Raw genomic sequence first — 27829 nt, 5'->3', positions numbered from 1 at the left:
AATAAAAATAATGTGGGAGGTTCCCTTCCACAGGGCACTGAGCCAAGGGGGCACAAAACTGAGAAGACACATCATTGAGAAGATCTGTTTGGGGGTGCCAAATTTTGGCATAATATGAACACCATATTATCAAAGATTACCAAACTCTGCCCCTGCTGCAAATGAGGGATATTTTAATTGGTCCAATGATAGTAGAACTAAGTAAACCAAGGACGGAATGTTAGTCAAAGTGGAAAATAATAATAATGGAGAAATCTATGGCAATAAATAAACAAACCATGGTAATTATTTTGATTTTTTTTTTTTTTTGGAAAATGATATTTATTAAAATTTCAAAAGAAAAAGATCACATTAATAAAAAAAAAAACAATAAAAAGGAAAAATACAGAATACAAAGTACAAAAAAGAAAAAAACAGTTAAAAACAATTCCATCTTTTCATCACTTCTTTTACATTTACTTGTTTCCCGGACTTCCTCATACCTCCCTCTTTTGTATTCTAGTTCAATTTGTTAGTCCAGCGATTCCTTTCCCTCCTTTTTAATCCTGATCTTTAATCTTGATATATTATAACATTAAATTTTTAGATATTAAAAACCAATTTTTCCATATTCTTTTATACCATTACCGCTAGAAACCACTTAACTTCAATCCGTCATCATTCTAACATTCATTAATTTTGCAATATTTCTGTAAGTAGTCTTTAAATTTCTTCTAATCTTCTTCTTTTGATAGGCTTCCTGATGCACTGCAGCGGGGAATAGCACAGAGTTTGTGAGGGTGGGGATGCAATGTCAGCCCCAAAACAGGCCTTTTATTGAGTTCTTTCACTCCTTCTGGCAGCTGGAAGCGGAATGCCCTCAACAGGGTGGTTAGGAAGATGAATATCTCCATCTTGGCCATCTGCTCTCCCACACAGGCTCGAGCCCCTGCAGAAGAAAGAAGGGGGAAGCAGCAGGTGAGACATAACCAACTCCATGTATTCTTCAGTTCATCTGGTTTGCTCAGCTGGTAGTTTTAGCCACAACAACAACAACAAAAAACTGGAAAACAGCTACTCCCAAAGTATCTCCCTTGAATCCTCTGGGTTGACATCCTAAGGATCCTGGCTTTGCTCCAGGAAATACTGGAAGCTGATCTTGAGTGGCTGCAGTTCCCAAAGGAAGACTAAGCTTGAAAGCAGTGTGAGCATTTGGATATGGAGCATACAGGTCATGGTTGCATCACTATATGTAGTACTTTGGGAAAACAGGTCTAACTACTGCCAGAAGGACATAAGAGAAGGAATAAATCAAAGTGCATTTAATCACACATTGCCTGTATGTGAATCTCAGAGCTGACACCTGGTGGCCAATAGTGGCAGCTACGAAGTCCAACAGTGATGGAGGTAACAGAAGCTACAACAAAAAGAAGAAATGAAGAGATGGAAAGAGAGAAAGAGGCTAGAGCAGCTGTTTGTTCTGGGCTCAGCTCCTGCAGTAGCCATGCAGAGAAAAATATTCTGTACATGCAAGTGCATGCAATTTACAGCAGAGCTACGGTTTCTAACTGATCCATTCTTTTTTCTATATTGTTTTGCCAATAAATAAAAAAACCCACAAAAAAAACAAGCACAGGAACCAAATGCCCCAATTCTTACTGCAGCTGTGTGGCTGGTGGAGCTGAGGATTTAACCCCTTTACTTCTAAACCATTTCCCCAAACTGAATTTCTCTTCAAGAGATGACAGTTGCTCCATGGGAGGGATAGTCAATGTGGTTCCGTCTGGTTCTTGAACTATCCAGCTCTAGGCAGCATAGCCAAGAGTCATGGATGATGGGCACTGTAGTCCAACATCTGGAGGGCTATCCCTGCTCTAAGGCATAAAACATGTTTTGAAGGGGAATTCACATTGGAAAAGTGACATGGAAGAAAAGTGTTAAATCCCCACACTCTCAGCACTGTGACCCCACCTGATTTTTAAACCACATGTGATCCTTCCATGGCCCTCTCACTGTTTAATCAAACAACAACAACAAGATTCAATTTATATACCACCTTTTATCCTAAGATCCCAAACTGGTGTATAACATTAAGAACATAATTTATGCAGCATAATAAAAACCGCAACACACAACAAAATAATATACAGCAAAATGATAAAATAATCATAACATCAGTTCCCCTCATCCACATTTAACAGGCCATACATTATAGCGGCCAAAGGCCTGGGTAAAGAGGAATGTTTTTGTCTGGTGCCTATCCCACTCTGTGTGTGTTTGTCTAAATTTAATTATTTTTATTAATAATAATAATATTTATACACTGCACATCTGGCTGGGTTTCCCCAGCCACTCTGGGCAGCTCGCAACAGAACACTAAAAACAAAATAAAACATAAAACATTAAAAACTTCCCAATACATAGCTGCCTTCAGATGTTTGCTAAGTCAGATAGTGGTTTTTTTCATTGACATCCGATGGGAGGGCGTTCCACAGGGCGGGCGCCACTACCGAGAAGGCCCTCTGCCTGGTTCCCTGTAACCTCACTTCTCACAGTGAGGGAACCGCCAGAAGGCCCTTGGCGCTGGATCTCAGTGTCCGGGCTAAATGATAGGGGTGGAGATGCTCCTGCAGGTACACTGGCCCTCTAATAGTCTTTAGCTAAAAACAGTGAAAAGTGGGAGCAGATTCATTACCCACAAAGCAACTAGTTAGAATGGTGCCTGCACATTTTTATTTGTTCACACACATTTGATCATCAGTTTCTTTGAAGCAAGCTACTAAATATAACTGTAAATTATTTCTGTGCATACCTGCTCCAAATGGGAGATATTCTTCTCTAGACCTGAAATTTCCATCCTTGTCCAAAAAGTGGTGTGGGTTGAACTCTTCAGGTGTTTCCCATCGTGTGGGATCAACAAGAACAGAATTCAGATCTGTAATAACAAATGTCCCCTAAAAAGAAGAAACAGTTGGCTCAGAATGCATCCAGACCAGCACACTTCAGAATGGCTTTGAAAAACTAGGAGCTGGCAGGCTGGCACACGCAGTAGATTTATGGGAAGACTGTTTCGTCATTGTCCCCAGGCAACACAGTGATATCAACCAGGACTCAGTTGAAAAAGATAATTAAACTGGATTCTGAAGTCATCATATAGTGAAGGGAAGTTATTAATCTTGATAAAGTTGGTTATGTCTTAAGTATCTGGGCTTCATCCCACATTGCTTACACAATCAGTCTCTGGCTTATAAATATCGTAACAGTTTATTAACCTTCAGGGTTTTTTCCCCTAGTTCCTCAGACTCTGCATTACACATGTGGATGCTTAATTCAAAGTGTCACCATCAGATGCTCTTTTCTCTCAAAATATACAGATGTTTCCTACCTTTGGAATGTGAAAACCACGCATCTTCATATCCTTTGCACTTCGTCTGGGAATCCCAACTAATAAGGGATATTTTGCACGCAAAATTTCATGCATCACCGCATTGGTGTAAGGCAGTTTCTTTCGATCTTCATAACATATGGGAAGGGAGGAACCAAAAACATCTTCCATCTCCTTGTAGACTTTATCTGCAGGAAAAAGTGGGAAATGAAGCTTTATTTTAAAATACCCTGGTTTAAATCTGAGAAACTTCTGACAATCAAGCTGTGTAGGGTGGGATGAAAAGACCCTGATATATTAAGTGAAGGTCATTGATATATGCTGGCAGCATCCTGAAAATAAGAAGTTAACAATTAAATAAATGCAGGTGCATGTGGAAAAGGTCTATCGCTCTGTGGTAAAACATCTGCTTTGAATGCAGAAGGTGCCAGCTTCAATTCCCAGTATCTCCAGTTAGGGATGGGAGCATGGGCATAGCCAAGGGGGGCCAGGGAGGGGGACCAGGTAGGGGCAGATGCCCCCCCATAGCAATAAAAATAAAAATAAAAAAATAGCTAATTGAGGTTCTGCCCCCTCCTAACAAAAGGCCTGCCCCCACTAACAAAAATCCTGGCTACGTCAATGGCTGGGAGTGTTCCTTCTCTGAAACCCTGGAGAGCTGCTGTCAGTCAGGATTGCAGCCAGGGCATGGAAACAAAAGGGGCTAGTTGGCACAATTATATGGCTGCCCATTCCCCCCTGTCTTCTTCCTGGCCAGGAGTAGGGCAAAATGGTTGCTTGGCCACTGTGGCGACCCACACCGTGCCCTGCTCAGCCATGCCCCAAGGCCTTCTGCTGCAGCAAATGCTTCTGTGGTGAAATCTGCAAAGCAGGCACAAGCGCGTTGCAGAGGAGGAGAGCTGGCGATGACGCTCCTGAGTCGGATTGAGGGCCAGCCAACCCTCCTGCGGCTGCCATCTTGGGACGCCATGTAAAGAACACCAAGGAGGTGGCAGGAGCAGCAGGGGTGAAGCAGCTTGCAGCAGCTTGCAGCAAAATGGCATTTGGCCACAACTAGAGCCCACAGATACTAAAGGAGGATTGAAGGTGTCCCACAGAGTCCCCTGGAGCCTCTCCTCATTTTTTTTTACCTCAGGAATTTTACCAGCAGCGGCCTGGTAACTCTGGCCTGCCTTTTCCTCTCAGTGCCTCAGAGAGACAGGGCAGGAAAGGGGGAAAGGATGGCTAACAGCCTAACAGCAGGACTGAGGCCTATCCTTAGCAGCTATCCCTCCTTTTTCCATGTAAAAAGATAAAATGGCAGTGGTGAGAGCTCTGTGCTTTCCCCATCCTGATCATAGAACTCCCCTCCTTTTCCCTTATGAGGCTCAAGAATGTAAAAAGCGCAGAGTGGCAGCTGTGAGCCCTCCGATGAAGCGGGGGGGGGGGGGGATACTGACAAAATTACGTTGTTGATGACAATAGCCGACATTAAAACACAGACCAAGACTTCTTTGACTCAGGACCCCAGTACATTGGGGGCTGCCTTTCTCCATAAAACCTACTCACGCTCTAAGTTTGCCACCTGAAGCCCTTCTCTGTGTATTTCCTCTGAGAGATGTTCATTATCCAAGTGGTGACGCATTTTAGCACCTTTTTGAGCATTCTGCATAGAAGCAATAACATTATCCCAGCAGACTAATCTAGTACAGTTGACAAGTCAGCACAGAATCTCTGTTCCCATATATTCTAATAGGTAGTATTAATCTGCAGACAGCTAAATATACATATTATACACCCACATAGCTTACTTGACACACAACAAGCACCATTTTTGCCAAATCCATCTGGCTCACCTTTCCCCACTCAGGCTTCCCAAATTGATTCATTCAGTGGAAATTGGTATAACAGGTGAAGTATGGACTGGTTCAGTCAGTGATGGGTTATAAAATAAATAAATAAATGAGGAGTAGGCAGAAATACCGTCAAAGTGCTAGATGCCCAGGGGGAGACTGAACTTCTGTCTATTTGATTTTAATATACCAAGCTGTTGCAGTTGAGAATGCCTTTGATGATCGCTTCTAATGTACGGCCAAGTGTAGGAGAAACTACATTTGCATATCAAATATAGATCAAATATTTTCAGTTCAGTTCACTGAGCCTTTCCAAAACAGCCATAAAACTTTTCCTTGGAACATGTCCCACCTATTCAATTAAACTTCAAAGATAGGTTATTAGGCCTGAAGTGTTTCGTGTGGGTTTAAAAATACATATATATACATTTTAGTTGATTGTCAGATATGAATGAATATTTGTCATCCACCCATTATTAAACCTTGGAAGAATCACAACCTACTACTAAAAAAGCAGATAAATCTAAGCTCTTCCCTACAGGGATCCAGGGAGGTGCTTGCTTCCACTGCAAAGTTCTCCCTCACCTTGAACATCTGGATAAGACACCATGAGGAGCAGTCCCCATTGCAGAGTAGCAGCAGTTGTCTCTGTCCCTGCGATAAAGAGGTCAAGAACACACTCTGCCAGGTTGTCTTCATCAAAGGTAGAGTTGGGGTCATCCTTGCTCTATTGACGATAATGGAAAAAGTGAAATGTTGGAATTATTTACAGACCACACAAAATCTATCTGACCTTGGGGTGGGGTGGGGTGTCTTCCTATTGCAACACCTAATAATATGTTTTGCAGGTGAGTGTACTGGGAGATATCTGTACAGAGTCATGGATTGGAGTAGTAATCTAAAACAGCATTACAGTGTAAAGGGTACAGGAAATGATCTTTTCTTCTGAAGACATGTACCATAAGAGGTAATAAAAAGAAAACACAGAATTACAAGGTGAACTGGGGTGATCTGGGAAAAGTTATCATGTTTCCAAATCAAATCACCCCACTAACAACGTTTCTCAAAGCAGATCTGGGACTTCCTACACTTCTGAATAGCTCTGCAGCTCAGTTGTCCGAAAACCATTCATCAACCAGTCTTCTCCTACCCCCAAAATGGAATCAAACTGATTGGGGAAGCACCCACAGCCTGAGAGGTGATGGGGTGAAGGATGGGGATGGGGGGGATCTTTCATTTTGATAGGACTTGCTTTTAAGTTCTCCCCCAAGAACATAATGTTACATGGCAGCATATAAATGATAGATAGATAGATCTGATATGAGTTTGTGGGGTGCGAGACATCCTAAATTCCTGGGTCCAATAAAAGTTAGAATTAATCACAATTTGGGGGTTAAACTGTGCTATGCATTGAACTCCTGCCTTGTGACAGTGGGTCATTAGGGGAACAAAGCCTGGTAAAGACTGAGTTGTGAACTGAAGAAAAAGTAGAGAGATCATGAGGAGAATCACTGCCAGAAATTCAAATGGGTAAAGCCCATCCCTAGGCCCTGGTTTCAGTTAGTAAGACAAAAGGCTTCTGGTAGTTTTTAGGACGGCAGTTTGCCTGATATGTGAGGGAGGAAAATCTTGGGTAGTCAGCAAGCTATAGAGGGGGGCCAGAGTGATGTTTTGGAGCATCTTTGATTTCTGTTTGAATCCAGAACTGTATTTATGGGAGAAGCAAGGCCTTCTTAGGGTGTGAATGCTCTGAACCTCTCCAAGGCAGGCTCAGGCTGTATATATGTGTAAACCATATATCATAAAGATACCACCGTTTCCACTGTGCCACATTTTCAAAGGATACACAGACCCTGGGTAAAGTCCCAGACCCCTGGACTCTCGTACTGCTGTGGAGATTGTGGTGGCATGTAACATATCTTTTTCCATTGTTGTAGGACAGAATTATGTGTGGAATAGCCACTAATCCTCAGAAGTATGGGAGCTGGGCTTCGTAATCATGATCACATAGCACACAGAACCTTACATTTGTCCCTATTAAAATTCATTTTGTTAATTTGGGCCTAGTTTTTCAATCTGTTAAGGTCATTTTGAATTCTGATTCTGCCTTCAGAATTCATAGATGAGACCAGGAATGTGTGTCTAAATGGTGCAGCAAGATGGTTCCAGGTGTTGGACTTCTGCTAAATCCAACCGAGTTTGCTTCGTTTCATGCACTAAAGTGTCTTGAGCTATTATTGGATACTTACTTTCTCAATTTGAAGTAGATAGAAATCAATGAAATCCTGAGGCTCATCCTTTTGCTGCTTTCTATGCCTTTCTACCTCTTCCTTTGCAAATGAATGTACTAGCTCTATGGAAGAAAATGCCTTATTGTGAGGTCCTGGGAGATGTTTCATCAACCATGGGAAGAGTTCATACAGCTGCAGGGAAGAAGAAAACAAAACCTGTCACTCTCATGATTTGGTCTAGCAATACATTTTAATCTCACATTTTCTCCAAGCGGTTCAGTGTGATATATCTCCCTCGCCCACTTTATTTTCAAAACATCCCTGAGAAGTAGGTACACTTGTGTGATAGTGAGCACAGATTAAAACAACCCATTGTCCTAAGCCAAACTCTCTAAAATGGGCTGGGGAAATTTTTTTCTGCCTACCTAGGGCCACATTCCAAAATCTGATGAAGTCCAAGGCAAACATATCAATAGGTTAATCTTATTTAGTAGGCTTCTGCACCTGCTTTCTACCTCCCTTAATATTCACTACTATCCTTATTTAAGCATGTTTTTCTAGTGTGTGAGTTGAGGTTATTAGTCCAGTGCTTAGCAAGTCTGCTTTGAATACCTTCATGACATACTACTCTAAGAGTAGTACCAGAATAGTTCTGTGAATACTTATGGCGGTGAAGGCCTCTCTGACACCCATCAGGGGAAAAAAAAATTACTCACACAATGAATTATGGAACCTCCATGTTTTAAGCAAAAATCAACACCTTCCATCATTTTTTGGAACTTTTCATCTTCGAGGGAAAATCGGTACCCAAAAGCCAAAACACATATTAAATTGGAAACTGCATTTGTGATGGGCAGTGCTGGATCAAGTGGCTGTCCTGAAAATAAAGTTATTTACAGATATTGATGAGGCTTGCATTAATTCACACGTTTTCTTTTTCTTGAAATGCCCTTGCATGAACTCATTTTGTACGAAGCTTGTAAAATGCTAATTAACTCAGCTTGCTTTTACATTTTGGAAATATTTTTTTTTTTTGCAAAGAAACAGCTAGCCTCTTATCCAAAATGTGCTTGGGGTGCAATACTGTGCAAATTTATCTGGAAATAAGGCTAATTGAACTTACTTTTGAGTAAATGTGCATGGGACTCTGCTGGCAAGACTTGGAGGTGGTTGTTGCTGAGTCTTTGAAAGCCCTTTCTCACCACCATACCTGGAGCTTAATAGTAGCTGCTCAGTTTCCTCCTTCCCTTTAACCTTCCTCAGCTGATTCTCCCACATCTTGTTCCCCTCCCCACTAGTGATAGCACACACCAGTTCTGCTTAGACTTAAGTTTCCCCCCGAGAAACATCACCTCAACTTCCCATCTATTGTTCTCTCCCTTCCAGCTGATAGCAGCTACTGAAAGAAAAAGGGAAGCTACCAACCCCCCAATAATTCCACTGAATGTTCCACTGAATTCCACTGAATGTTAATGTTAATTAGCACTTCAATAAAACAATTCAGAGCTGACAAGGAGCTGAGTTGTAGAATTAATGGATGTTTGAAAATTTTGTCATTTGGTTTGCTATTTTTTGTCTGCTGCAAAAAAATTCTGCACTGCTAAATATTGCTGATCACCTTGCAAACATTCATAAACATGCAGAGCTTGGTATCAAGCTTGATTCTTACAAAATCCATCACCATTATCCAGTGTCATTATCCAGCATCACATACCCTTTGCCTGCGCAAAGATCTTCACAAGCTCAGTGGCCTCCTCTTCTATTTGGTGCTCCATGCCTTTCTTCCCCAGCCCCAGCTTCCGCATAGTAATCACACCGAAACGTCTGTGCTGCTTCCAGATGTGACCATTTGAAAATACCATGCCTAAGACAATCAAGAATCAATGAGAAAATATTACAGTGTTACAAAGAAGTGTTTTGTCTGGCATTGCCCTCTGATGTCCCCCTAACCCCTGCCGGCTGCCTAGCAGGAACTGGAGGGCTGCTCACTGACAGGGCTGAGCAGAACTCTGGGCCTCCTGTTTGTACTGACAAGTACTGCTACATATGTCATTGACATCTGACCTACCCCTGATGTATGCTCATTGGGGACAGGTCCAGCAACACTAAGGTGAGGCCAGCAACTAAACATGCTATATGTGGGCTGGGAGTTCCACTTGGTACTGCAACAAGATGGCCGGAGTATCAATAATAAATTTATTATTATTATTATTATTATTATTATTATTATTATTATATGCTGAGATGCAGCCTTACAGCTGTCCAGATACAGTACTCAGTGGGTGGGGCACCCATCTTGACAAGAAAGCTCTACCAGTTGCTCAAAGGCTTCTCTGAAGCAATTTGTATAGTCTACATGTATTTTATGTATTTTATGTTTTAATGTATTTTTAATCTTTTGCTGGAAGCCACCCAGAGTGGCTGGGGAAATCCAGCCAGTTGGGTGGGGTAGAAACAACAACAACAACAACAACATATTATTATTATTATTATTATTATTATTATTATTATTATTATTAATGTGACCCTGCATCTGCACCTTAGTTCTCTTGGCCTGCCATCCAAGACCCTGGGCCTACTAACTCCAGTTTGCTTGGGCCACTGCCTTCACTTATTCATGGACATCACAGAATCAGAGTTGTAGAGTTGGAAGGGATCCTGAGGATCGTCTAGTCCAGCCCCTTGCAATGCAGGAATATGCAGCTGTCCCATGCAGGATCGAACTTGCAACCTTGGCAATTTTCTAGGGGAAAAAAACACTGGCTGTATCCAGTTTCTCAGAGCGGACCCATTAAAATTAATTGACCCAAGTTCATCACACCCATTTATTTCAGTGGGTCTACTCTGAGTATGCCTAATATTGACTAAAACCTTATATGTTCCAGAGAGAGAGAGAGAGCCCTCAGTGGGATGACCTGTGCACATCTTGTGCCTCTGTTCTAAATTAGCAGCCCATGCCATGGCCACTGAAGGCAACAGGTGTTTCTCCAGCAACATGTTTTCAAGCTGGATTTGAGCTATCATCCACAGATTCTATCCAAAAGTATCAGGAGCCACATGTTTTAGGAGCACATGGATGTCACTCAGCTCAAGACTCCTAGCTGCACCTTTCGGCTGACATTTTGGCCCAAACGTCATCAGTTTTCTTTGATGGCTTGCCAAGTTGGCAAACAGGCAGATCAACACTGTTCACGATGTATGCAGATTTTACTATAGGGCTTTGCCAGGTTCAATAACTCAGTGTTCCACAGGCATTTCCCAAAGGATAACTTAAGTTACAAGTCCCACACTACCTTCGTTTATCCTCCTTACAACCACCTTCTCTGGATTCTTTTAGATTTCCCCCCAGATTCATTTACATTCAATTACTCTGCTCCTTATCAGTCACTTCTTCCTTCCTTCCAAGCAAGCAAGCAAAACTTCCTCTCTGAGCACCTCCTGATAATCTGTGTCTTCCACATTTGCATCACTTTTGTAGACTTCTGGCTTTTATGTAAGAGACTATATAAACTAAGGATGATGTGGTAATCTCAGTGCCTAAAGACATCGCTGACAAATGTGGTGCAATGGCTACTTTCAAGAGCTCATGTGCTGGAGAAAACTCCAGATGATGGAAGCATGCAGAGCATTACAGTATTCTCTTTTGCTTGATGATTTCTCTGGAGAAAAGGTCTTCCAAACCCATCACTCTTCACAAAAACTTACCCTTCTTTTTAAGTGCAGTTTTCAGGAATGGGGTTACTGGTCGGTCGAACAGGTCATCGAAATGGTTTGTAAGGCCTTCTTTCACTGCTTGGTATCCAGATAGTACTACTGCTGGTACATATGCTCCCCATATACAGTACACATTTCCATATTGCTTTGCTATCTGCCATTTGGATCAAAAGAGAAATATCACAGTCAAACCAAGCATATCAATTCAAGTTAATGCATTGACTACAGCCTTCCTCACCACTCCAGCTTCTGGCTGTGTGCAGCTTTCCTCTAGTTTTCTGTTCCTGTCAGATTCCTATTGCTTGCCTTATCACCTTCCCTTTGTTCTTCTGGGCCATTCCATCTTCCAAACACCCATTTGAAGCAAACACCCCCTTCCTGTCCCTGCCTGCCTTGCTCTTGCATAGAATTAGAACAGTACAGGCGTGGGGGGGGGGATATTGACAAGGTTCTTCACAATCAGAAAAACAGTGCATTAAGTGACAAACAGTCCACTAGTGAAATTGGGAGTTTAGCTAGGAGATGGTTAACGGGACCAGAATGATCGCAAATGTTCCTTGATAGGCAGAGCTGCCCCACACACCCTTTGTTTGGGGGGGAAACTGTATTTACTCGAATCTAATGCTCACCCTTTTGGGCCAAATTACCGTTGCAAAAATTAAGGTGCACATTAGATTCGATGGCACATTAGACTTGAGTAAATACAGTAAGTTAATAGTTTAAGAAAGCTATGAGATTATTGGGGAAAATGTCTTGGTTGATTACCATCCACTAGCCTGTGGAAAAGGGGTAAGTTATTAGGAGTGTAGAACAGTAGACTGCATTTTCTAGGTCACCCCCACCCCCTACATTTAAAACACATGAGTTCCCCCAAAGAATCCCAGGAACTCTCCACATAGCTCTTGTTATGAGAAATGATTTCTTGTATTAATAAAGCTGCACACCATTGTGATATTTCAGAAAAACAGGTATCTCAATACTACTTCTCAATACTGATTCTATGTAATCTTCTTTGAAAAAGTATCAAATGTATCATCGTTTCAATATATAAGTTTCTCCTATAAGTATGTTTTGTTTCAGTATATAAGTATATGTTTCTTCTATAAGCGTATCTTTCTGTATAAATGTAGTGTTACGTAATGTTAAGGTTATGAAAATGTTCCTGGTACTGTCAATGTAAGTGCAACAGCATCGGTTGGTCTGTGCTAAAACACCACTACATTATCACTTACTGGGTCTACTATGCTATGGAAACTGATCACAAAATCACACAAAACACAAAAATTATTCCACAATGGTTCATTCATGAGCCTGCAATCCCATTCATACAAATGTTAACATGCTAGTGTAGAGTCAATGTCCAAAGCTAACACCTGTCTTCTTCCTGCAGGCGTCAACCACAGCTATAATTTCCAGCACCCTCATAGAATCATAGAATCATAGAGTTGGAAGAGACCACAAGGGCCATCGAGTCCAACCCCCTGCCAAGCAGGAAACACCATCAGAGCACTCCTGACATATGGTTGTCAAGCCTCTGCTTAAAGACCTCCAAAGAAGGAGACTCCACCACACTCCTTGGCAGCAAATTCCACTGTCGAACAGCTCTTACTGTCAGGAAGTTCTTCCTAATGTTTAGGTGGAATCTTCTTTCTTGTAGTTTGGCTCCATTGCTCCGTGTCCGCTTCTTTGGAGCAGCAGAAAACAACCTTTCTCCCTCCTCTATGTGACATCCTTTTATATGTTTGAACATGGCTATCATATCACCCCTTAACCTCCTCTTCTCCAGGCTAAACATTCCCAGCTCCCTTAGCCGTTCCTCATAAGGCATCGTTTCCAGGCCTTTGACCATTTTGGTTGCCCTCCTCTGGACACGTTCCAGTTTGTCAGTGTCCTTCTTGAACTGTGGTGCCCAGAACTGGACACAGTACTCCAGGTGAGGTCTGACCAGAGCAGAATACAGTGGCACTATTACTTCCCTTGATCTAGATGCTATACTTCTATTGATGCAGCCCAGAATTGCATTGGCTTTTTTAGCTGCCGCGTCACACTGTTGGCTCATGTCAAGTTTGTGGTCAACCAAGACTCCTAGATCCTTTTCACATGTACTGCTCTCAAGCCAGGTGTCACCCATCTTGTAATTGTGCCTCTCATACTTTTTTTTGCCCAAGTGCAATACTTTACATTTCTCCCTGTTAAAATTCATCTTGTTTGTTTTGGCCCAGTTCTCTAATCTGTCAAGGCCGTTTTGAAGTGTGATCCTGTCCTCTGGGGTGTTAGCCACCCCTCCCAGTTTGGTGTCATCTGCAAATTTGATCAGGATGCCCTTGAGTCCATCATCCAAGTCGTTGATAAAGATGTTGAATAAGACCGGGCCCAAGACAGAACCCTGTGGCACCCCACTAGTCACCCTCAAAAGTTCCCAGGATTCTTTGGGAGGAAGTATTATTTAGTGTGGGTGTGACCAAAGGCACAGGAAGAGAGCAGACATTGCACTCTGTAAGCTAACAACATTTAGATGGAAATCTGGCACGGGATCAGTGGATTTGACTGTTTTCACCTATGCATATATTACAAAATGACATAAGTCTCTGGCGTAAAGAAACTGGATCCTGATAAGCGGTGTACCCCTGGGAATCCTCATTGTTGGGAGAAGTGGAGCGAGCATAACACAGTAGCAGAGAAAGGTGGGGGCGGTGCCATCCCTAGGGGGGTGACCTCGCCACGGGCGGCACCACCCGGGACACTCCCGCCACTGGTGCAACCCCCGGGTCTAAGACGGACATGAACATTGTGTATCTGCACTGTAAATAGTTTGCATGATAAACCCATAAAAGACAGGCCGGAGTCCTGCCTGGTTACTCATGAGCAACCACCACACAGCATCTGACAGATAGAAATAAAAAGTAATCATATAAAATACATTTTAGGGTTTTGAATCAATAATCAAATAGTGGATCTTATTCTGATTGCCCCAGCTAAAAACCGTGCAACCTTTGCTGTCACCTGCTCATCTTGATCTGCCAAAAGAAAGGACACTGTGGCAGTGGTTGGGTGACCCGGAATGGACAATAAAAGAGGGGTGATAATCTCATTCCTCAAGTCTTTATAAAGAGTGCAAGCCAGAAGGGCATGCGAGAGGCTTGAAGATAATCTACTCCAGGCACGTCCAACTCCCAAGGGACCACTCCCAGTATAAAAAAAACTGGCAGTGATCTACCCATTGTTATTGGAGGGAGGAGGAGCATGTATGGGGTGGGTGGGTGGAAGGTGGTGGCTAACTGGAAGCGGGGGGTGGGGGTAGAATTGCCCAAAGTCGTTGAACTATTTTTAGGGAGAATTGCCAAAAGCTGTTGAACATTTTTTTTAGGGGAGAGGGCTACATCATGATGCATAATGAAACACTAAGACAGGAGGCATTCATTGGGATATCAGCCGGAGGTGGAGGAAAATACCAACAGGGGCGGGGGGCGCAGATCGACCATGATTGATAAGGAACTACCCAACGATCTGCCTATTAATTGCAGTCGACCGGTTTTACATGTCTGATCTGCTCTAACATTTGCTCAGCACAGGATCTGCAATGCAGGCTACAACTACTACCAGGGCTTCCCACACACCAGTTCACAGGAGCTGAACTCCGACACCTCTAAGGTGGGCACCATTGCCATTCTAAAAGAACACAGGAAAAGCTCACGGAGAGCTCCTTTTTTTCTAGAAAAATAGCACTTACTACAGTATCCCTAGCATAAGACCACAAAGCTCGCTACCTCCCAAGGAAGTCAGTCCTATTACTCAACAGCTCTTACAATTCTGAAGTTTCTCTTAAGCCTTTTGTCACAATCTACTTTCTTGCCATTTCTATTCATCTGTTCTAATCCTTCCCTCCTGAGCAACAGAGAACAAGTCGGCTCCATCTTCTGGATAATAGCCATTCAGTTATTTGAAGACATTTGTCATGTCATACCCTTAATCGTCTCTTCTCCAGGCTAAACTTTCCCAACACTTTCAACCATCCCTCAAAGGATTTGGTTTTGAAATTACTTTTGGTGGAGAAGTCAACAAGAAGGAGAGAATATTGGGTGGAATCGTTAGCAAGCCAAAATCCTTGGATTGATTAATGTAGACACAAGGTTTTGCCAACAAAACACTTTTATCCCCAGTTCCATAGGAAGAAAATAATTTGCCGTTCTTCTTGCTAAGCTTCTTACCCGGCTGATTAATTATTAGGAAAAGGTACCTGAATGAGCGTTTCTTGAGTAGTCATGATCCCGATCCGCCAGAGACCACCAATGATAGGAAGTGAAAGAGGACCAGGAGGGTAGTGTCTTCGTGACCAGACCTGTTTCAGGAAGTGCAGAATCAGAAGACTCACGGACAGAACAATAAAAAGTTCCCAGATGCCTGCCATTTCTTTGCTTCTTCTTTCTGTCTTTGTATCCTCCTAGTACAGCTGTCAGTTAACTGTGATTTCTCCTGTGGTTTGTTACTTCTTTTTGAGACGACTGCCAAATGCGGCTGCTTCTCCATCAACAGCATGCTATATACTCCCCAGCCAAAGGGGGAGGGGCAGGGGGTTGGACTCGATGGCCCTTGTGGTCTCTTCCAGCTCTATGATTCTATGATTCTATGAGATGCAAGCGACAAGATTTCATTGCAGCATCTTCAATTAGTGATAGTTTGCTATCAAGATAGTTAAGCCTGATAACAAATAGTTGAAAAGCCTGTTTGGTCAAAGTAATCCTGCACACCAGTTACCCAGCAGGCATAAACATGCCAAGCCAATGCCCTACCCTTACCCAGCCCAGAACTACAAGGCGGGGGGAGCAGCTTCCATACCAACGCTGCCAGTGCCTCCTTGTAGCAATGACACCCTCATTTGCACTCAGACATGGAGAGAACCAGTGCACTGGCATCAAGGCTCCCCTGCCTGGAATATCTCCCTGTCCCACCCCATACACAATAGTCCCACAGCACCTCCCATTCCAGGAACTCCTCACCACCACAGCTTGGGGCTTTCCCAACATCGAGTCTGAGACAAACCTCACCCTAGACTGGGATCCTCCCGACTCTGTTTCATTTGCTCCAGGGACTCAAGGGCAGTCCAGCCACTTTGTTGTTGCCTCTTCAACAATGAGTTAAAAAGAAGTAAAAACTCATGTCAGCTTTTACATGTCTGAGTAGGCTTACATGTCTGGATAGGTTCGTCTTTTGACAAACAGGAAATTCATCTGAGCCTTATATGCACATTGACTATAATTGTCGTCGTCAGTTTGTGGGGTTTAGTCTGCATAATGCCTGAGTACCTTCTAATCCCTGTGGTCCTGGATCCAGCAAAGGTTAAAATCTATTGGAGGATTCCACTGTTGAATTGTCCAGGCAAGTTCCTTTGTGAGAGAATGGTCATAGTTACCACCAAGTGTGGTTGTTAGTCTGTCAAAGGAAGCTGCTCTGAGCCAGAGGGCAAATGAATGGGCCCCTCCCTCACATGGCTGGTAGTAAGAAAGATGAAAGCCACAGCTTAGTTGTGTGAGGTGGGCTAGAAGCAGGCAGAGTGAGAGCAATAGAATCATAGAATTGTAGAGTTGGAAAGGACCCCCCTGTAATGCAGAATCTCAAACAAAGCATCCGTGACAGATGACCATCTAACTTCTGCTTTAAAATCCAAGGAAGCAGAGTCTACCACCTTCTGAGGAAGACTTTTCTACTGTCGAACAGCTCTTGGCACCAGAAAATTCTTCCCTTTAAAAAATATTACTATTATTATTATTATTATTATTATTAATTTATTGAATTTATATACCGCCCTATACCTGGAGGTCTTGGCAGTTCACAGAACAAAATCAAAATATAAAAGCAAAATATATATAATCAAAATAAAAACAACCACCCTCTAACACCCCCCCAAAAAAAGAAAAGAAAAAAGAACCACATTACCACATTTTAAAAGGGCATAGGATGTCAATCAAATCAACCAAAGGCCTGGTTAAAAAGGAACGTTTTTGTCTGGCACCTAAACCTGTATAATGAAGGCGCCAGCGAATTTCCCTGGGGAGAGCATTCCGCAGATGGGGAGCCACTGCAGAAAAGACCCATTCTCGTGTTGCCACCTTCGAGACCTCTTGAGGAGGAGGCACACGAAGAAGGGCCTCAAAAAGATGATCTCAGGGTCCGGGTAGAGTCATATGGAAAAAGGAGGTCCTTGAGGTATTGCGGTCCTGAGCCATTTAAGGCTTCATGGGTCAAAATTGGGCCCAGAAACTAATTTTTAGCCAGTGCAGTTGGACCAGGATTGGTGTAATATGCTCAAACTGTCTTGCTCCGGTGAGCAACCTGGCTGCTGAATTCTGCACTAGCTGAAGTTTCCGTACTGTCTTCAGATGCAGCTCTATGTATAACACATTGCAGTAATCTAACCTTGAGGTTACAAGAGCATAGGCAACAGTAGTTAGGCTATCCTTGTCCAGACAGGGGTGTAGCTGGGCCACTAGCTGAAGCTGATGGAAAGCACTCCGTGCCACTGAGGCCACCTGAGCCTTGTCCATCACTTCCACTGCCTCATCTACATTTGTAAAGGAGAAATAGAGCTGAGTGTCATCAGCATACTGCTGACAATGTACTCCAAACCTCAGATTAACTCCACCCAGCAGTTTCATGTAGATGTTAAACAACATGGGGGGTAGGTTTGAGCCCTGCAGAACCCCACACTGAAGGTCCCATGGGACTAAAAAGCATTCCCCAAGTAACACCCTCTGGGAATGACCAACCAAGTAGGACTGGAACCACCGTAAAGCAGTGCCACCCACCCCTAGTTCAGAGAGTCAGTCCAGAAGTATACCATGATTGATGGTTTCAAAACCCGCTGAGAGATCGAGAAGAATTAACAAGGACATGTTTCCCTTCTCTCTCTCAACAGAGGTCATCATACAGGGCAATCAAAGCAGTTTCTGTGCCAAAACTAGGCCTAAACCCCGATTGAAATGGATCCAGAAAATCAGTTTCTTCCAAAAGCGCCTGGATCTGGTCTGCAACCACTTGCTCCAGAACCTTGCTCAGGAAAGGGAGATTAGCAACTGGCCAGTAGTTAGTTAGGTTTTCTGAATCCAGGGAAAGTTTCTTAAGGAGTGGCTTTACCACTGCCTCCTTCAAACAGGCAGGGACCACCCCCTCTTGTAAAGATGTATGAATGATATATGAAGATTTAAATACCCTACTAGAAAGGAATTCACACATTTCTCTGAACCTAATAATTCAGTGGGACAAATAGATGCCATTTGGACCTTGAAAGAGCTATTAATAAATGTAAATAAGGTGGAAATCTAGCCAAGAACAATCTCAGACCATAACCCGATATGAGTATGGATGAAAGGAGCGGAGAGAAGAGTGAGCAGATGGAGACTGAATGAGAGTTTGCTAAATGATGAAACTGTCCTTCAAAAAGCAAGGGTAGCATTAAAAGAATTTTTTGAATATAACTTGAACCAAGGAAGAGACGTTAAAACTGTATGGGACGCAAGCAAGCCTGTGCTAAGAGGATTCTTCATACAGCAGAACGCTCATGAAAAGAAAATTAAAGAGAGAAAAAATGGAGATATGGGAAGAAATTGGAAGAAATGAAAAAGAACTATTTAGCAACCCGGACAACGAACAAATTAAACAAAACATAAACTATTACAGACACAATTTTCGATGACCATTAATCAAGAAATAAAATGGAAAATTAAGTGGCTAAGGCACAGGAGTTTTGAGTTTGCCAACAAACCTGGAAAATTATTAGCCTGACAACTTAAAAACTTGTACTCAGGCTCCCCCTGGACCAAAACTGGCTGCGGTTGGGGACGGTTCGGTGGAACTCGTCGGGCGGGGCCACCGGACTCAGAAGGGACCTGTGGAATACTGGGTGAACCTTCAGGGTTGTGGGTAACCGGAGACGGAATGCCACAGGTAAGACCTGGTCCATGATGGGAAACGGGCCGGTGAAACGGGCATCCAGCTTCTGCGAAGGTCGAGAGGGGTGGAGGTGGCGAGTGGAGAGCCAGACCAGGTCACCGACATGGAGTTCCGGCCCCACCTGGCAGTGGCGGTCAGCCTGGGCCTTGTACGCCTACTTGGCCTGGCGTAGCTGCTCCATCAATAGCTGTTGCTGGGACTGGAGCTCCTGAAGCCACTCCGTCACCGCAGGGACTGCGGATGCTGGCAGCACATCTGGGAACAGCCGCGGATGATAACCGTAACTGGCCTGGAACGGGTCTGCTGGGTTGACGCGTTCACCGCGTTGTTGTAGGCGAACTCCGCCAATGCTAGGTGGTCGACCCAGTCATCCTGCTGGTAGCTGCAGTAACACCGGAGGTACTGCTCCAGCACCGCGTTCGCCCGTTCCGTCTGGCCATCAGTCTGTGGGTGGTAGGCTGATGATAGACAGACCTCTGTCCCGAGGGTCTGGTGCAATGCTCGCCAGAAACGGGATGTGAACTGAACGCCCCGGTCGGACACCACACGCTCAGGTAGGCCATGCAGGCGGAAGACATGCTGAAGGTAAAGCTGAGCAGTTTCCTTAGCTGTGGGTACGGATGGGCAGGGGGCACAGTGCACCATCTTAGTGAAATGGTCGGAGAAAACTAGGAGGCAGGTACAGCCACGAGACGGGGGTAAGTCCACTACAAAGTCCAGTGAAACCATGTGCCAAGGACGTGGTGGGACTGGCAACGGCTGAAGTAGGCTGGGGCGTCACCCGGTAGGGCCCTTGGCCCGCCGGCAGACGTCACAACCAGCGACGTAGTGGGCCACGTCAGCCTTCAGGCGGGCCACCAAAACTCGCGGCTTACCAGATGGGTGGTCCAATACCACCAAAGTGTCCCGCTGCTGGGGCATCATGGGTCATCCGGAGAACCTCAGCCCGCAGTGGCCCTGGCGGGACGTACAGGCGACCGTGGTGCAGCAGAAGGCCCTGATGTAAGACCAGCCCCGGATACTGAGGGCATGACCCTTCGGCCAGTTCCCGGAGTCGTTCCTGGGCCCAAGCGCCGACCCGCTGCTGTTCCCGCACCCGAGCCTGCAGTGGCTCAGCCTCCTGAGTGGCCAGGAACGCAGCCGGTGGTAGGATCGTGGTTGGTACTGCTTGCTGTACTGTGTCTGCGATGTCTTCAGGTTTCCGGGACAGGGCATCCGCCTTCTGGTTTTGAGAGCTAGGAATGTAGCGGATCCAGAACTGGAACCGGGAAAAGAACAACGCCCACCAGATCTGCCTTTGGTTCAGCTTGCGGGTGCTCTGGTGGTACTCCAGCTTCCGGTGGTTGGTTCTCACCTCCATTGGGTGCCGTGCCCCCTCAAGATGGTGGCGCCAGACCTCAAAGGCCACTTTGATGGCCAGTAGTTCCCGCTCCCACACGGTATAGTTACACTCCGCCGGAAGGAGCTGGCGGGAATAGAAGACGCAGGGTAAGAGTAGTGCATCAGGCCCGTGCTGCTGAGACAAGACGGCACCAAGAGCCATGCTGGAGGCGTCGGTCTCTACCACAAAGGGTCGAGAGGGATCAGGATGTTTGCAGGATCGGCGCTCTCTGGAAACAAGCTTTCAACCCCTGAAACGCCTCCTTCGCCTCCTTGTCCCAGGAAAATGGCGCCTTGGGGCGCAGTAGCCGGGTCAACGGGGTGGTACGATGAGCATAATCTGCAATGAAGGTCCGGTAATAGTTGGCGAACCCCAGGAATCGCTGTAGGTCCTTGCGGTTCTGAGGTGCCACCCACTCCCGAACTGCTGCCACCTTCCCAGGATCCATCTGCACCCCATCTGGAGAGAGTCGGTGACCAAGGAAGTCCACTGACCGCTGATGGAACTTGCACTTGCTGAGCTTCGCATACAGGCAGTGCTCCCGCAAGCGCTGCAGCACGGTCCGGACATGACCCTCGTGGCGAGCCAGGTCACGGGAGAAAACCAGAATGTCATCCAAGTACACCACCACATACTTGTCTAGCAAGTCCTGGAACACGTGGTTGATGTACCGTTGGAACACAGTGGGCGCGTTGCACAATCCGAAGGGCATAACCAGGCATTCAAACTGCCCATACTGGGTCCCGAATGCTGTCTTCCACTCATCCCCAGCTCAGATCCGAATTAAATTGTAGGCCCCCTGGAGGTCTAGCTTGGTGAACACCTGCGCCCCTTGCACCCGCTCCAGCAACTCTGAAATAAGGGGCAAGGGGTACCAGTCTGGGATGGTAATTTTGTTCAGGGCCCGGTAATCATGGCAAAGGCAAAGCTCCCCACATTTCTTCTTAACAAAGAGCACTGGCGCAGCGATAGGCGAGGTAGAAGGCCGAATGAAACCACGCTCCAGGTTCTTGCGCAGGAAGTCCTGCAACGCTTTGTGCTCTGGCTCCGTAAGAGAGTATAAGCGACTCACCGGCAGGGGCGCTCCGGGCTGGAGGTCTATTCCGCAGTCAAAAGACCGATGCAGCGGCAGCTGGTCTGCCCCCCGTTCCTCGAACACGTCTTGGTAGTCCCGGTACTCAGTGGGGAGCGTTGATGCAGCCTCCTCAGTGGGCACGGCTGCTAGCATCTCGGACCGAGCATGGGGACATGGGTCTGGGAAATGCACAGTCTGATTGACCCAGTCAATCTGAACATTGTGAGTCTCCAGCCAGTCCATCCCGAGCACCAGGAGAAACCGGGGCATGGAGGCAATGTCCAGAGTTCGCACCTCCTGGTGCTGCTGGAGACACAAGACCAAGGGCTGGGTCTCCCCAGTTATGGCACCCGAACGCAAGAGCCGTCCATCAATTGCCTCCACCTGTACCGGTTCTAGCTTGTTCTGAAGTGGCACCTGATGATGAGCAGCAAAGGCAGCGTCCATATAGGAGCAGGTTGCCCCCGAATCTACCAGAGCGTGGGTAAGAATCCAGGGCCCACCTGGAGGGTAAAGACGTACCGGAACCATGAGATGTCGCAATTCCACTGGTGTGGGCCCCTCTTGCATGGTTTGGGACCCCAGGTTGCCAGGCCCTTCGGCTACCGAGGTTGGCGGTTTCCCTGCAACTGGCATCTTCTCGGGACAGGACCGGGCGTAATGTCCACTCCCACCACAGTACAGACACAGGTTCCCCTCCTGACGCTGCGTCTTCTCCGAGGGGGAGAGGCGAGGTCGCACAGCCCCAAGCTGCGTTAGCTCGTCCGGCAACTCGGCTGCGGCCGTGGACATGCTGGGAATGACTGGAGCCAGGAGCCGGGAGTGCTGGTGGTCCCAGGCTTGGCGACGGTCCTCCAACCGATCGTCTATCTGCAGGCTCCACTGAATGAGGGCGTCCAGTGTGGTGGGACGATCCATCGTGGCCAACTGATCCAGTATCTCGTCTGACAGTCCCTCAAGATACTGGTCCCGAAGTGCAGCACCATTCCAAGACAAGTCCTGCGCCAACAGCCGAAATTCTGTGGCGTAGGCGGTGGCTGTGGACTTGTCCTGTCTCAATCGATGAATCGCCCGATTGGCTTGGCTCTCCTTCAGAGGGTTGCCAAACGCAGTCTCTAAGTGGTTACAAAACCCCACATAGTCTGTTAGCAAAGGAGAGTCTTGCCGAAGCAGCGGCAAAGCCCACTTGGCCGCCTGGTCCTTTAACAAACTGACCAAAAAGTGCACCTTGGTGCGGTCGTCAGGGAAGTTCCGGGCTCGCCCTTGAATATACAACTTGGCCTGGGCGAGGAACATGGGAAAGCTGGCCAGGTCCCCATCAAATTTCTCTGGCAAGGCCACTGGGTACTTGCCTGGAGCTGGGGCGTTAGCCCCAGGAGCTGGTAGGGCATCCAACTGCTGCTGAAGCGCCGTAACCACATCACTTAGCTGCTGAACGGTGTGGGTCAAGGCCTGGTTCTCCTGGGCCAATGCCACCAGCTCAGCTGCCTGGTCAGCCATGGCCTCTGGCTCTTCCCGAACGCACCCCAACGAAGGGGGAGTGCGGGTGTGGTGGGAGCAAACTGTGCTGCTCCAGGGGGAAGGTTACCGTGGGGCGAGGTCCAGGACCTGAGTCGAGGGTCGGCAGACAGTCCTCCACGGGTGAAGCGGGGTCCACAGTGAGAAGCCGGGCAAGGACAGGAACTCTGGGGGAACAGGACTGGGTGCTGGCCAAAACAGCTCTTCAACAACGTTACTCCCGCAACCTGGGACCGGGCTGACTGGCCTTTATCTTCTCTGAGGCCAGGGGCGGTCCCGGCCCCCAGGTGACCTGCCTCTCCTGGCCTTAAGGCGAGCACTCCTCCTGGGAGAAATCAGTTCCCTCCGCCTCTCTGCCCTGAGCCTCTGCAGCTCAGGAGAGGCCGGTGGGTTACTGGACCCAGGGGGAGACTCACTTTCCCCTGACAGGGCTGGGAGAGGCGCACCTGTAGGCAATGCGTCCTCAATCGCCTCCGGAGCCAGAGTGGATTCACCTGGTGCCTGCTCCTGAGGATCCGGCACAGGTGCAGGCACTTCAGAATCAAGGCCCTGCCCCAGCTCAGCCGGCCCTGGAGGCGGGGACTCCTGTGCAGGCTGGGATTCCTCCGGTTCAGCCTCTGACTCAGATTCCCAGGCCATCACAGAAGGCAGCAATGAATGCCTTTTTTGCTGCCTTCACTGCCACTAGGTAGGCTCAATAATGAGCCCTTGTCAGTGTTTGGTAGCATTCATTCAGATCTTTCCTCTACTTGTGTTCAAGCTGTCTCCCAGTTTGTTTCCTTGCCCTAAGCTCTGGAGTATACCAGGAGGCCAATCAGGGTCCACAAAGTGGGAGAGGGTGCTCAGGGGCGATCGCCTCAATAGCCAGAACCATTTGGGTGTTCCAGAAATTGGCCAGGGCTTCAACAGGGGCGCCAGTCATATCAGCCGGAAAACCCCCCCAGAGCCGTTTGGAATCCCACTGGATCCTAATAGGTCCCCTGCCTCTGCAGAAGGGAAAGGGTGCTGTCAGGGGTTCAGGAGCAGAGGCAAGGGCAAGGGAGGAAACAGAGAGCGAGGGAGAGGAGGCAGAAGAAAAGATGAGTGATGACGACGACCCGAGATCTCCGAGTCTTTCCAGTGAATCAGAAGATTCACAGAAAGGAGCACCAGTGGCCAGGGCAAGGGAGGAGCCTAGGGGGACACCCCAGGAAGATAGAGCCAGAGGGGACTCAGAGGGGAGCAGTTGGAAATCAGGACCAGCGTCACCGCCAGAGAGCAGGGAAGAGGAAGGGCGCCAGGGATCAAGCGCTGGCAGCTCACAACAGGGGGGAGGGCACGAGTCAGGAGTGGCCACACCTCCATCGGGGAGCGAAGAAACGGTCAGACGGAAGGTGGAAGGTTGGGCGCGCGTGCCAAGTTCAAATGCACAGGAAGGTGGCGCAGTAGGCAGCCCGGAAAGGGAGCCAGGTCCTAAAGCCCGCCGAAAGGAGGGAGAAGAGTCAGGGGGGTCAGCGTCAGCGTCAGAGGAATCCCGGAAGGAAGAGACCCCGGGGGGCAGAGGGACCCAGAGAAGAACAGTCAGGCGGAAAAGGTGGAGCAAGGCTAGGATATTAAGTTGGTGTACAAGGGGCGGAGACTCAGATGGAGCTTCGCCGATCTAACCATGAGACGTAGAGTTGCACGCAGCAGCTTGAGAATGGAAACTGTAACTCAATAAAGACTTTTATTTAATGATCGCTGGCTAGCGTGATCCTCTGTGAGCTAGGATCTGGAAGCAGCTCTGACAGTAAGCTCCATCTCAGATTGTGGGCATCTACGTCCTCGCGGAGAGGAGAGAAAGCGGGTGCCTACTAGCGAGCTCACGAACGGCAGACAACATGACGGCCGAACAGCAGATAGTGGAACTCAGAGAAGCAGTGACACGACTGAATGCCGAGGCTCTTGCATCCAGGAAGAGAGAGGAGGACGCAGCTGCCGCCTACAGGGATCTCCAGGTCAGGTTGGAAGTGCTTACGAAGCAAGGGCAACTGACACCCAAACCGGAGGGGATTGGGTTGGGGAGACGAACAGGCGGTCTGGTCTCTCACTTCGATGGGAATTTGCAACAGTACCCCAACTTTAGAGCAGATGTAATGTGTGCACTGCAACTGCTGAACAAAGACTTTAGAGATGAGCAAGAGAAGGTGGGATTCATCATGTCCCATTTGCATGGAGATGCTAAAGCATGGCTGCGCAATTTGTGGAGAGATAAGGATCCGGCGCTCCAAAATGCGGATGCCTTTATTAAAGCGATGGATGGGTGCTTTTTATCAAGCATTGACGTGGATCTTGCTCGGCAGGAGATACATGGACTGAAGCAAGGGAGGGCCAGCGTAAGGCAGTACCATGCCCGCTTTTTCGCTTTGGTCAGTGCCCTGGAATGGGACAGAGATTCGGCTCCTGTAAGAGACCTGTTTTGGGAGGGATTGCACGGCTCGGTTAAAGATGAAATTGCGAGGGGGGAGAGACCCCGGACCACGCAGGAGATCGTTCAGAGGGCGCTGGCGGTGGGGGTGCGGCTGGAAGGACGTCCGTGGAGCAGGGACGAAGGGCGTGGAGGGCGCGAACCAGCCAGGGGCTCCTCCTTCCTTCCCAGAGAAGCAGCGCATGCGCAATCCACGCCTCCGCCAGGAGGAGGAGCGGAACCTATGGAGGTTGGAGGTGCAAGGGCTCAGTCAGCAGCCAGAGCCCTAGCACCGGCAGCAGTGAAAGCGAAGCCTCCTAGAGGGAACAGGAAGTGTTACATCTGCGATGATCCACAGCATATGGCGAAAGAGTGTCCCCAGAGGCTCCACAAGCACACTGCAGCCTCAGCAATGGTAACTGCAGCAACGCAGCAAGGACAACCACAGCAGGGAAACGAAGGAGTCTGGTTGGAGGAAGAGGCACTGGGGCCCAACCAGACGTGTCAGTGAAGCAGTCCCCAGAGATTTTACAGCCCATGGACCCCCTCCCGCCCAAACCGGTAGTGAAGCTCACCGCGTCGCTCCAGCTGCCCAATGGAATCACCATGGACGTGCCAATCACCATTGACTCCGGAAGCAATGCGGACTTTATAGGGCAGGACTTTGTCGACCGGCACGCTATACAGTTGCTGCCTGCCACGCTGCCCCTGCAGGTTGTCACGGTGGATGGCAGGGAGCTGCTAGGGGGGCAAGTGGTGAAGCAGACGCCACCAATGGTGATGCGACTTGGGAATCACAGGGAAATCATCAGCTTCAATGTCACTCAACTATCGGACACGCCCATTGTATTGGGCATGAGTTGGCTGGACAAGCACAGCCCGACGCTGGCTTGGTACCAGAGGCAGCTGACCTTCGGCTCTTCCTTTTGCGCTGAACACTGCATCGTGCCCAGGCAGGAAGGAGGGGAAGAGGAGTCACAGCTGCAGCTAGGCACGCTGCAAGCGGTTCCCCACAAGTACGCAGAATTTTTGGAGGTTTTCTGCGAGAAAGAGGCAGACAGGCTACCCCCCCACAGACCATATGACTGCAAAATTGACCTGCTGCCGGGGGCGGCGCTGCCCAAAGGGAAGCTGTATTCCATGTCTGAGGACGAACTGCAGGAACTCAAAGAGTTCATAGATCATAATTTGGAGCGCGGTTTCATCCGAGAGTCCAAGGCAGCGGGGGGCAGTCCGGTATTCTTTGTTAAGAAGCGGGACACGCCCCAAAAAAGACTTGTAGTGGACTTTCGCATCTTGAACAGTGTGACCAAGCCATCGGACTTCCCCATGCCCCGAATCGACGACCTCCTCGCAAAGGTACGGAAGGGCAGAGTGTTCACCAAGTTGGACCTGCGAGGGGCATACAACCTCATTCGCATGCGGGAGGGAGATGAGTGGAAGACAGCCATGTTCACGCCCCTGGGCACCTACGAATATAGAGTTATGCCTTTTGGATTGCAAAATGGCTCCCACGTTTTTCAAGCTTTCATGCATCACGTGTTGGCGGGGCTCCTCTACAAGACGTGCGTCTGTTTCTTGGATGACATCCTGATCTTTTCGGAATCGCAGCAGGAGCATGACAGACACGTCAAGGAAGTGCTGAGCAGGCTACAGCAACATAGGCTTTACGCCAAGCTGGAGAAGTGCCAATTCGACGTGACCGAGGTGGATTTCCTGGGCTACAAGTTGTCTGATAAAGGGCTCGCCATGGACAGCGCCAAGGTCCGAGCAGTGTTGGATTGGAAAAGCCCACGCAACCGGAAGGAGGTCCAACGGTTTGTCGGCTTCGCGAACTTCTATCGCAAGTTTATCAAAGGCTTTGCGATGCAGACAGCGGCCATCACGGACACGCTCAGCTCCAAGAAAAAGAAGTTCATCTGGACAGAGCAGGCGGAGCAGTCCTTTCAGGCACTCAAGCGTCTCTTCGCGTCGGAAGAGCAGCTGCTTCATGTCAACCCCAGCAGGCCGATGAGGGTGGAGACAGACGCTTCGGACAGAGCCGTGGGAGCAGTCCTGCTGCAGAAAGACCCGCAGGGGGTTTGGAGGCCGGGAGCGTTTTACTCAAGGAAGCTCAGCAAGTCCGAACAGAACTACACCATCTGGGACAGGGAGTTGCTGGCCATTCATGCAGCGTTCAAAGCGTGGAGGCACTTCCTGATCGGCGCCAAGCACACGGTGCAGGTCTGCACGGACCACAAGAATCTAGAGCACTGGCGCACGGCACAGTTCCTGAACCAGAGGCAGATACGTTGGGCTGAGTTCTTTGCGAATTTCGACTTCCGAATAGAGTATGTCCCGGG

The 27829-nt window shown here is 47.6% G+C and overlaps 1 protein-coding gene and 1 long non-coding RNA gene across 3 annotated transcripts in view; both read right to left on the bottom strand.

Annotated features, from left to right (window-relative positions):
- Window positions 1–153: 153 nt before the first annotated feature.
- LOC308478390 (cytochrome P450 2J6-like) lies at window positions 154–15693 on the bottom strand. Of its 2 annotated transcripts, XM_081008077.1 has the most exons (10): window positions 15379–15693; window positions 11133–11295; window positions 9142–9291; window positions 8144–8304; window positions 7446–7619; window positions 5782–5923; window positions 3365–3552; window positions 2792–2933; window positions 733–928; window positions 154–295 (listed from the first exon to the last, which is right to left on the bottom strand). In XM_081008077.1, the coding sequence occupies exons 1-10, from the start codon at window positions 15547–15549 to the stop codon at window positions 286–288; spliced, it is 1497 nt and encodes a 498-aa protein (XP_080864203.1). In that variant the 5' UTR covers window positions 15550–15693; the 3' UTR covers window positions 154–285. The 2 variants fall into 2 exon arrangements, with proteins under 2 accessions (XP_080864203.1, XP_080864202.1); XM_081008076.1 differs by lacking the exon at window positions 154–295 and having other exon boundaries at window positions 693–928.
- A 77-nt stretch (window positions 15694–15770) lies between these two features.
- Window positions 15771–27829, bottom strand: part of LOC308478555 — a 31832-nt gene continuing 19773 nt past the window's right edge. Inside the window, exon 3 of the long non-coding RNA XR_013987148.1 lies at window positions 15771–15839. This is a non-coding gene — a long non-coding RNA (uncharacterized lncRNA). The remainder of the gene's footprint in view (window positions 15840–27829) is intronic.

Source organism: Podarcis pityusensis (assembly GCF_964106645.2).
Source record: "Podarcis pityusensis genome assembly, chromosome: 5".
NCBI classification, from domain to species: Eukaryota; Metazoa; Chordata; class Lepidosauria; order Squamata; family Lacertidae; genus Podarcis; species Podarcis pityusensis.
This window is presented reverse-complemented; position numbering and strand designations above follow the sequence as displayed.